At 31.4% G+C, this 11,940-nt stretch overlaps 1 protein-coding gene across 2 annotated transcripts; it reads right to left on the bottom strand.

Moving 5' to 3' along the window:
- Positions 1 to 6,633: 6,633 nt before the first annotated feature.
- Positions 6,634 to 9,722, bottom strand: LOC141678490 (CASP-like protein 5B3). Of its 2 annotated transcripts, none has more exons than XM_074484827.1 (3): positions 9,124 to 9,722; positions 7,117 to 7,249; positions 6,634 to 7,031 (listed from the first exon to the last, which is right to left on the bottom strand). In XM_074484827.1, the coding sequence occupies exons 1-3, from the start codon at positions 9,252 to 9,254 to the stop codon at positions 6,816 to 6,818; spliced, it is 480 nt and encodes a 159-aa protein (XP_074340928.1). In that variant the 5' UTR covers positions 9,255 to 9,722; the 3' UTR covers positions 6,634 to 6,815. The 2 variants fall into 2 exon arrangements, with proteins under 2 accessions (XP_074340928.1, XP_074340929.1); XM_074484828.1 differs by having other exon boundaries at positions 6,634 to 7,010; positions 9,124 to 9,717.
- Between the last annotated feature and the right edge of the window lie 2,218 nt (positions 9,723 to 11,940).

Raw genomic sequence — 11,940 nt, 5'->3', positions numbered from 1 at the left:
GTCTTGTCTCCGTATTCAGCGGGTTGTCCTCGATGGGAGACTTTGGGGTTGTCCTCGATGAGAGACTTTGGGGTTATCTCTGTATTGGGCTACAGAATGAGAAGCCAAGTCCATTTAGATTTCTTGTTCCCCAAGAACTACGTCCGGCTTGATCCTCTATAAAAGGAGGTACGTAGGCACATTATGAGTGCACGTGTTTGAGAGTTCTGAGAAGGCAAACATAAACCCTAACAATCTCAGTTGTTTTTTAAGCACAAATCGACGCACCCTGGTAATTTCTCCGATCACCGACCACCGCAACAGATCTTGATTTCGGCCGCGAATCTCAAATCTTTGTTAACCAAATTCCTTAGTTAACAGATTTCATCTATGGTTGAACAAATTTGGAAGACTAAAATAGGATAATAATAATTATAACTAACATGAGTTGAAGGTTAGAGTGATATTTTTATAATTGATAACTATATTTTTCTGCCACGTAAACGATATAGCTAATAAGTTATACGGGTTGGAGATCTCATTAGTTTTATGTTTAACTCACGTGTCTAGGTTGGAGCTTGTCTAGAGTCTAGCCTTGGTATGTTATTTTTTGAGGCCTTGAAGCAGTTCAGCCATTCGAGTCGCAGTAAGCTTAAAGGGGTGGATATAATAACATTATAATTTTTAATAATTATCCAATTACTTTCTTCGATCTATTTTCTAACCAGCAACCTTTTCTTTTCCAAAAATTATATACGAAAACCTATTCAACAAAATAAATGAACAATATTTTAATTATTAATAACCGGCAAGTTACCCTTTTTAACCAATATTAACTATCAATTTAATTCAAATTAATAATATAACACTAAAATTTTAATTCAAATTAAATTTTAAAAAAATTATAATATTAAAATATATCAGTGCATCGCAAGGTTTTTTTAGTTAGTAATGTCTAATAGATTAAAACATAATCGTTGTTTAAGCCGGTTTGGAACTAAATGAGCACAACAATTATAAGCGGATTTGGAACTAAACGAGCACAACAGTTATAAAAACTTTGGCTCTAATTAGTACATTTGGAAATTTTTTATACGACACGACATCATCTCAATGGGTAAGTGTTCAGTTTTTCGGTATACGAACATGAAAGTAAACATAAAATCTAAACGGTTATGTGTTTATCTTGGGTACACGATATAAAACGAAAGTAAATGAAATAAATAGTTTTATTAATTAATATTTAATTTTATGTAAGATATTTATATATTCATTTATATAAATATAAATAATATTATAAATATATATACATATAATTCATATATATTTATAAAATATATCCAAAAATATACCATTATATGTAAATATAAATATTTTTAATGTATATATGTAAAAGTTATCCAAAAATATTATAATTTAATATATTTATTTATTTATTTATTTTTATACACGAAATGTACGCGGAATGTATATGAAACAATATGTTATGAATATGTGTTTATTTTTCGTTACACGAACATTAAACGTATTGAATATGTCTTTTTCCATCTGTACATGCAATACGAAATTACACGACACGAAAATATATGAAACAATACGTGACAGCTCTACTAATTAGTGTCCAATACAAAACACACTTTCATGTATTAAGTCCGAGTATGGTTAGTACTAACGTAGTCGAATCTATCAAACGGGTTACAAAAGAATAATCATAAGCTAGAAATATTTTTAAAAAGAACATAAATCACATTCCTGTTCTGAATTACCACATAGCCGTGCAAATGTTTTAGTCTTTTTGTGGGTATTCTTTTTGTAACTCTTTTCAAGCCTGTTTGATATTTGAAAAGAAAATGGTTTCGGAGAGACGAGGAAAAAGACAGAGATAATGGTTGGTGGATCTCACAACTTATCAAAAACGATTTACATGTGGCTAACTCTTATTTGTTACATGTGCCTATCTCTCATTTGTGACTTGGGTACATATGCTTCTTAACCCTACGCTTTCCTTTTCTTTCTTCATAGCCTATATTTCTCTACTTACAAATTACACAAACGTTTACATCTTTTCTTCTCTCCATCTTCCATCTTCCATCTTCCTTTGTGCATTAATTTTCCTTCTACAGTATTTTTCTTTTATCTTTATTAAGTAAATCTATATCACCTTTTATATAACCAGCCGTAATTTACAGGGAACAGGAGTTTCTGTGTCTTGTTGAGGGTTTTGATTTGTTTCTCATCAATTCATAAACAAAAGCTGCATGTGTCTCTTTTAGCTCTATGAAAAATTATTAGTATATGTCGCGGCTTAAAAAGACATTATATGTAGTTTATTTTGCAAAAATAGGAGCAATTATTATTATTTTAATTTATAAGTGTATGCCATGGTTATGATCTGAAATCTGAATCATGCTTCTCTGTCTTGTTGGTGGGATATAATTTGTTCCTTATCAATTCGTTAACAGAAGCTATATGTATATGTCATTTTGTCCATTTCATTCTGTGGTTCATTTTCGTGAACCCCAGCTATGGATTTTATGTCTATATTAATTTATATACTGCCCAACAATTTTTTAAAGGATTAACAATTTTTCTAGCTTCATGGATGATCCAATGTCCTAAAATGGCGTCGCTTATCATTTGGCAAATCATAAAGAAAGTCTAAAAACAAACAGATATTTGTCATACTAATTTAATCACTCTCCTGCACAAGTATATCTATCATAGTTGCGCTCGCAAGGTTATGCCAAACTCATGCCATATTTTTCAATCTTCATTTAAGTTGTTCATACATAAGGTTTACGGTCACAATTTCAGTCAGGTGAGTGGGGTTCGTGTCCGATTTGTTCTACTCGGTTTTATTTTCCGGTCAATTCGTGAAATGAGTTGAGAATTTCAACCGGAACGCGACTATACTATCAAAAAGTATAGTACTGCAATGATACCATAATTATCATTTTTTTTAAGATCATTTCGGAATTAGTAGTGTTTCTAAAATTTTACCAAAATTTTCGGTAAGGTACTATACCAAAATATAGTATATACCAAAAAAAATCGGTGAGTACTGAAAAAGGAGAAATCATCCGCTCAAAAATATCATTTATCAAAAAAAATTATTTTTTCTATATATATTAAATATTATTTCAAATTTATTAAAATTATGTTATATTAATTTCATGAGGTGATATGTCAATTCAAATTATTTTAAAGATACTAGATATTTGATACATGCATACAATTATGTACCGCAAATTATATACAATAAACTTTTCGGTTCAATTTGATGTATTTTGTTTAAACCTGAAACTGATAATTTCAGACAAATTTTGACTCAAATTTCAAAATGCTCAATCCAAATTTATATTTTGTTGTGTCATGTCAAATTTTGCATGTTTGTTATGCTCGTGCCTCACTCTTGTTAGCACATTAGTTATATATATTCTTAGACTATTTTCATAGAATTTGTTATTAATTTAAATTTGCTTTTAAGTGATATATTTTCTAAATTTTAAATCGTGGAATAAAAATATTCTTTTTAATTTTTTTGTAAATAAGTAAACGCTATTTCCTGGATAGACGGGGTAATAGATGTTATATCGTGAAATGACTAGTTTAAATCTCGTGTGATGAACGGGTTTCCTTTAATATTTAAAGATTTTAATTATTTCGTTATATTCTAATTCTTAAAATATTTTTGTAAATATATAATAATTATAAATTTATAATAAAAATAATAGTATAACTTTAGTAGAATAAATAGACTGTATCTAGTAATTTAAGAGTTTAATAGTTTAGCGGATATATAACACTATTTATTTATTTTTTATTTATAGAATACGTTGTGGTCGTAGTTTAGTAGGATAAGTAAATTGTATCTAGTAGTTTAACAATTTAGTAGTTTAGCAGATATATAACACTATTTGTTTTATTTTCTTTAATAACCAAAATTTTATTTATTTTTTAATAATAGGATACGTTGTGGTCGTAGTTTAGTAGGACAATGAGACTTTATCTAATAATTTAACAATTTAGTAGTTTAGCGGATATATAACACTATTTATTTATTTTCTTTATTAACCAAAATTAGAGATAATCGTTGAACCAAATTATACATTATTCCAGTTGTTATTATAGTATAATATAGATAGAGATTTGTAAGTATTTTTTGTAATTTAGTAGGGTTTACCAATGCGCATAGCGACTGCGGGTTAACTACGATAAATAAAACTCTTATTTGTTACTTAGCTAAATAAATATACTTATATAAATAAGAAGATGGATACATTTAGATGACGTCTCCCAAATCGTCTCATTAGACTTTTTTATTTTTCTAATTTTTCTAATTTTTTGAGTTAATAAATATCAAATACTACAATTACTTTAAATTTTCAAAAATATATTATCATTAATAATATTCTTCTAAAAGTTGTACCATATCTTCCATTAAAATTTTTGAAATTAATTTATCATGATATTCTTCTAAAACTTTTACTTTCTTTATAAATAAACTTACCATTCCTAAAATTAACTTACTATATCATATTTTTTAAAAATATTTCTTTTAGTTTTTAGCTTATGAAATATTATAAAGGCAAGTATTTATAAATTTATATATATCATCATTCCTAATATCCTCCTAAACTTTTTACAACATCTTCCATTAAAATTTTTGAAATCTAACATACCATCATAATATTCTCCTGCAACTTATCTTTTTTCTTTAAATTAACTTACCATATACATTCACCTAAATATTTTTTATTAATATCATTTCTCTTTTTCCTCCTAAAATCAACTAACCATATTATATATTCTAAAAATTTTATTTTAATTTTTGGCCGGTAAGTGTGGTGAGGTGGCTTCTCTCATATTTTTCTAATCTATATCCTCAAAATTTTATATAATTAAATAAAAAGATAATTATATTGATTATTAACTAATAAATAATATAATTTTATAATATTAAATATATGAATAACGAGAGAACTACTCATTAGAGTAAACATGTTGAACAAGGAAACACTTTTTAATTTCTGGATCTATTATATTTATTATATTTAATTATTATTTATAATTTCAAAATGAGGTATAAATTTTTTTAAAAAATAACGGAACATCGTGGCTTGTTAAACAAGTTTCCTTCTTTAAAGCCATTGTTTCTTTCCACACAAACATTATATCTTTCTTCTCTTCATCTTTTATCTTCCTTTGTGCAGATTTATTTCTCTGCAATTTTTATCTTCAATATGCATATATCATCTTATTTGTTACTCCATGCAATAATCAACTAAACTTACACATTTATGTATCTATATAACAAAAGTTATTTGTGCAGTGTATGCCATAGTTAGGTTTTAATTATTGCTTCTCTGTCTTGGTGATGTGATTAATTTGTTCCTGATCAATTCTTAAACAGAAGCTCTAGTTAGGTTTTAATTATTGCTTCTCTGTTTTGGTGATGGGATTAATTTGTTCCTGATCAATTCTTAAACAGAAGCTAATGCCATTTCCAACCGTTGTGATCCAAAGATCCAAATTTGGATCATCAACTGATCCAAATACTTATCCAAATTTCTGACCAACTCTAATAGTGTGTGATCCAAATATTTGATCCAAATTATTTTTACATATAATAATATATAAATATCATATTAAGCATTTTTATTTTTAATTAATCTTTTAATCATTATTAACAATTTATATAATATTTTATAAATTAATTAAATCAAAAAAAAATTAATACACATAAAAATATTAAAATTCTGCACTTAATTAACGAAAAACACGTTAATTGCAATAATGAACTTACAAAATATCATTAATACATACTAATTTTCCGAATTATTACATTCTTCCCACAAATGCTCAACTAATGTATCTCTAAGTGCAATATGTGCCTCTTTATTTTTATTTTTAAATTTTAATGAAATTATATTTTCTCATTATTTTAAATTTTATTTTAAAAATAAATTTTGTTAACTATTAATTATATTCTGTTATTAATTATATAATTAAATAATCAAAAATCAATTTAAAATCTCATAAATTACAAATAACAAAACCATTATTTTATATTAAATCAAGTGATCCAAATTTGGATCGTGAATAGTAGTGATTCATCTGATCCAAATTTGGCACTGTTGGAATGAAATTTGGGGTAATCTGCCCCAAATTTGGATTTTTGGATCACTGTTGAATTTGCATTGCAGATACATGTCATTTCGTCCATTTCATCTGGTGGTTCATTTTCTTGAACTCCACCTTTAGACTATGTCTATATAATTTTTCGAGAACAAGGATCATTAAGCAACCTGTCAAACTATGGCGTTTTATGTTAATGATAGAGTAAACAGAATAGCTTTCACTTCCTTTAATAAACATCTAAATAAACTCAAGTAATTTTTAAAAGTAAAATAAATTCCTTGAAGATGTTATCAATAAGAAATATATTCGGAACCAAGTAATCAATTTTTTCTGTTCAATTACAAAATATGTGTACAAGTGAGCTAAAAATTTGGAAGCCCTATATTTTTATATTCGGTCTGCGCTCCTCTCGCGCCACCCCTTGTTGGTTTCTTAGTAGAGTAGGACTCTTTATGTTCTTTTGTTCTTTTCCAGCAAAACACAATTCTAATTTATGCTACACAAAACCGGAAGTGTGATATTAAACGTTACAGCATTCTGTACAAAACTTTTGGGCATACAAATACATTTTAGCTTCTCAGTATAGTTCAGTTCTCTTTTGTCTAGACACACTATAATATATCAAACCCTCATGAAAAAAAATGAAAGAATACAACACATGGACTGCACAAAATAGTCAAAAGTATGGAACCGACCTAACCTGCAGCCAAAATCCAAAACATAATTACAGAGGATATTCCTATTGTTAACCAGGTTAAGAAGGCCAAACCAACTGCCATCTGATATTTTTGACATTCTTCCCCAAAACCGCATCCGCCCAAGTCACTGAAGTATAATACTGTAATACCAGCTGAGGATGCTGCTGCCGCAAGAGACAATGTTGCCGTGACCTGAGATATTAAATAAGACAACTTTCGGAAATTATTTGTAGAATAACTAGTTTAGGTGGTATAGAATTAACAATCTAGATTGTATGATGGTTTATGATCAACTAACCCAGTCTCCAACTACGAAGAGGCTAACGAGACCAGCATTGTGGATCACTTTCTTCTTTGCCAAGGCATATATATCTAAAGTTGCTAGTGCAAAGCTCCAGAGAATTTGCAATCCCATTGCAGCAATCAGAAAGCTGGAAAAACAAATTTGAAACTTAATCATGATGCTAGGAAATGGCGTCAAGGTACAAATGTACAACTTCAATGCATGCTTACAGGGACCATTGTTTGCAAATTTCGATCTGAAAAGTTACAGCTTATAACCAACAAAGAATACAGTTTCTACGCTCGGACATTTATGTTGAATTTTGGCTAATATAACAAATGTTCCTTTATTAAAAGAATTTTAATATTATGCGTAGCTTTTTCTATAATTGTCTGGAGGGAGGTGGGCGATAACCCCGATCACATAAATTGTTACATTATCTATTGCATCAGTTCTGACTTGTGTCGAGAAGAATGTGCTTGTGTGTTTCTTAGCTTCGTAATTGTTGGGCAAACCAACATATAGTCACAGCAAAATATTAATATGGTTTAGCAGACAGAGTAAAAATAAGTTTACATGATATTTGACATGACAACATCAGGATTCATATGCCATGTCTTTTAAAGCCAGTAGTAAGGCAACTCTATTGATGCAACTATTCAGTTAGTGAAGGAGAATAAACGTCTCAAAAGTTGGTGCAAGCCTCAACTACTTAGCGTATACAGTCACCTCTTCAACAATGAGGTCCAACTTGCGGAAAACCAGAACTTGTGCGGCCGCATATAAAACTCTTCAAGTTCAGTAGCTCTCATCAACAGAACCAGAAAGTAAAAGGTGTGAGTATATAGAATACAGTCATCTAACATGTCCATCGTTCAGAGTACACATTCCTTTGGATTTGATTGTGTATGCACTTCAAATGTGCTGATTTTTATAACATGTGATGCAGTTCAGATAATACCCAGGCACAAGCATTTTCATCCACTTCCTTATAAGTTATAACTCAAGGTAGTATCAGTTACATGGATAGACTCGCCCTTTCAACCTATGTACCACATCTGATATCATATAATCAATTTTCACTGGATATGAGCATGGTTTTGCTGGAAATTTACGGTATATGCAGAGTTTAGCCAAAGGAAATTATTCTGATCTTTATGGATTTATATACGAAGTTGCTAGAAGCCTGAAAATAGTAACTCTCCTCTGTGAGGTGCTCTCTAGTATTATGGTTATAAGCTCCAAAAACTATACAAATGCACAACAGGAAGATCTGCTCATACTATTAAATTCCTTATTTAATATTCACATGAAAGTGATCTAGAAGGCAGGGACATAATAAAATGTCTATCAGTTTATGCATATAAGCATGCAACATAGGAACAAATCAAATAAACAACACTGCATATGTATCGAGGTGCATCTCTTTGACTTTGAATTAAGAAGATCAATGAATATGACTATATGAGGAATTGGGGATGAGGAAGAAATGCTATCAGGACTAAAGATGGTTTCTCACTTCGATAAAGACTATTACAAGTTTCACACTTCTCAATGATACCAAATTCCAGACTATATGAAGCAACCTGAACTCTGCTTTGGCTGTAAGCACAATTACAACACACTACAGTGACATTAACAAAGCTGATTAAGCCAAGCGTGATCAATTATTTACCTACTATCTAATGTTTGAGGTCCAACCTTTTAAGTACAAATATAATTACAATGCTGGGGAAAATCCAATCTGAGTTATCCAACCTTGTTACCGGTTATGATGATTAAATTTAAAAGGTAAAATATGTAAGCTTGCGTAAAAATGAAAAACTAAAATTACAAAACTTGAGAACTCATCACGACCATCCATCATTCACAGCCTAATGGCTTTCGTAGTGTAATTTGATAACTAGTATCTAGTTTATGGGAACAAAACTTAAAGAGCCTACATAGAAGTACCCTATTTCTTGTTCTTATTTCAGATAAAAGTCATACAGCAAAACAAATTAATGGGAAAGAAAATAATACCAGAACGCAGTGAACTCATAAAAGGTACTAGTAGTGGCCATAGAAGCAATTGCACCAGCTGCAAAGAAGCACTGCAACATTCTTAGAATAAGTGCAGTAACAGTCCCAGGTGTTCCAGCAAAATCTTTCATTTTATATCCTCCTAAAACTCAGGAAACACACAGAATCTTGACAAGTAATCTAAATCTCAAATCTAACCAAAAATGATTTATAATTATTCACCAACAGACATCCACATTCTTGATCGACCTTCTACAGAAATTCACAATCTTGATACCCCACAATTAAAGTACAAAAACAATCAAGAAACTCCAAAATTGAATATACCCAGATACAGAATCACAAAATGGAGAAAGACCCAGATGCTAATATACAAAAATAGAGATGGAGATACCCAAATGGAGAAAATGAATTCTTGATGAGATTTTGTTTTTGGGGTTAGATAGTTGGAGAAAAATTAGGAAAGAAAACAGCTTTTCACTTTACGCAAGCTTGTGAAATACACAGTCAACTAGCGGGGGCAGGTAAAGCCAGATAAGCAGTGGAGAAAAAATTATAAACACACGCATTAAAGGCGAGTATTGAGGACTCATCAATAATATGTGACATTTGATTTTAGGTATATATTTGATCTAGAAAGTGCAAGTTAAAGTTGATACTGGGCTAGAATATTTGGACATGACAAAGAGCACCCAACTGTTTGTTTGTGTGGACTCTGAAGTAGTTTTGACAGCTCGCGGCTGTCCAACCCGTTATAATCGATCGATCCAGCCCAACCAACGCAATTCAATTGTGAATTCGGCCGACTAAATCGAATTATATAAAATCGTGGATTAATTGGTTTTATTTTTTATTAAACCGCTTGTAATGGGTTGCGTCAAATTTTTAATATCTAAAAGCTTAACTCAATCCAACTTGATTCGATTATGATTACAACTTATGTTAAAGTGCTCTGGACTTATATTGTTATATTCTAGAACTAGACTTGCGAAGACAGTAATAGACTTGTCATGCAGCTAAAATTTTATAGCCAATATTTTAACAAGTTCTTCTTCAATTGTATATAGTGAGTTACATTACAGTCTTTCCCTCACGATTTCTTTAAATTACGAGAAAATATGATGACCTTCTTACATTATGATTTGTTAGATATGAGAGAAATCCATATATAAAAACCAGTGATGGCTCATCAGTGGTGATAAATTCAATCTTTCCTCGGGCTCATGTCCTCTTCCTACCCGGACTCTGACTCCCTTTATGAAAGGACCTTCTTATGTGAGTTTTAGCTGAGAGTGGGGTTCCTACAAAATAAAATCGGAGGGGGTGGCGTCCCTGCGGCACCTCCAGCGTAACAATGAGATAGGGTTTTGGAGAAGAAGGGTAGAATGAGAATTATTTAAATATATGTGGTGTGTGTATATGTGTGTGAGACAATGGAATCAGTAACCCCCAAAACGCCTTTTTGGAGGCCTTTTATTGGCCTCAATTAGGGTTTGAGAGCTTGTACCTTAAATCAGAGCTGTTGGAGTGTCCTGGGTCTTTGGTCACCTGCATGTCTGTGATGTGAGCATGTGTCCAGGTGTTTTTCTCGGAACATGGACCATGGACCATGCAACCTTCTGGATCCAGGATACCTGGACGTCCACGATGTGGGCACATGTCTAGGTATCTTCTGTTGATGGAGCGTGACGGGGTGTACTCGGCGTGTGTCACCTGTGTGTGGGAGTGTGTGTCACATGATTCAAGAATATTCCTCGTACTCATAAACTAATAATTGAGAGGAATATTTTAATGTGACAAAACCACCTGGGGTCCACTCCCGGACCATGTACTAACAATTGGGCCCTGGACTCCTTTTATTGAGCTTTCCAAGGGTGAAATCCGGGCCAGTATCATTATGGCTTATGTTAGGAATATGTTGTGAACTTGATGATAAGTTAAACAAAACACCTTAGTAGATTTAACTTAGTGAAATTTTGTAGCTCTTGACGGATGATCTAATATGATCCCGACGGATGAATTTTATAGTCCCGACGGATGACAATTTGACATCCATCGAGAGTGTAGCTTATGTAACAATAAGATTGTAGCACAATGAATGGATTGGATCGAACGATTTTCCTGTCGAAGAGCTAATTCTTGCAACGAAAAGAGCCTATTCAGCTGGTTGCACGAATCCAGCCAGGGTTAAGTAAGGCTGTTTGCGACATTTCGTCATTACTATATGAGTTGGTTGTCGTCCTTCTCAACCACAACCAAGTATCAAATTAGGGAAACACTTAGATAACAGCTCATTCATTTCCATATACCCTCTACCCCTTATTGAGTCCATTTGCCTTCATTGGTCAACAAAAACTCCATTACCGTTGCATATTACCTTATTCGTTGTTTAACTTCTAATCTTCCATACTGGTAACATTCCCATCATCATCTCTTATGATTACTAAGTATAACAAATTTATACAGTAATCATCAGATCTCTTTAATAACATAAGGTCGATTTATATCACATTACTTCAACACGTATCATGTTTGATCATATCATCATCATCTAATTCCAAAAAAACTTTCGATCTCCAATCCTCTCCAATTTCTTTAAAAATTTTCTAGCTTACTCCACAAGATAATCATGGGTGGCATACTAACTAGTAGCTCCATCTAACCTAGTAGCAGCTATTTTTCGGAACACACGAATCCTCTCTCTAGGTTTCTTCTCACCTTTCTTAATATCTCATATACTCACCATATGCTGTAGCTCTCGAATCCAACCTCATAGGTGCTATTACTTCATAAAACGGGTTTTAAACTGATGATATA

Source organism: Apium graveolens, chromosome 8 (assembly GCF_009905375.1).
Source record: "Apium graveolens cultivar Ventura chromosome 8, ASM990537v1, whole genome shotgun sequence".
Classification (NCBI taxonomy): domain Eukaryota; kingdom Viridiplantae; phylum Streptophyta; class Magnoliopsida; order Apiales; family Apiaceae; genus Apium; species Apium graveolens.
Note: the sequence above shows the minus strand (reverse complement) of the source record. Positions and strands in the feature narration are given on the sequence as shown.

What these genes read in the sequence shown, in the direction of transcription:
- LOC141678490 (XM_074484827.1), bottom strand. Translation starts at nt 9,254, where the DNA reads ATGAAAGATTTTGCTGGAACACCTGGGACTGTTACTGCACTTATTCTA. An exon ending in TATGAGTTCACTGCGTTCTG is followed by an intron (nt 7,250 to 9,123) that starts GTATTATTTTCT and finishes TTGTTTTTCCAG; the next exon opens with CTTTCTGATTGCTGCAATGG. An exon ending in TCTTCGTAGTTGGAGACTGG is followed by an intron (nt 7,032 to 7,116) that starts GTTAGTTGATCA and finishes AATTTCCGAAAG; the next exon opens with TTGTCTTATTTAATATCTCA.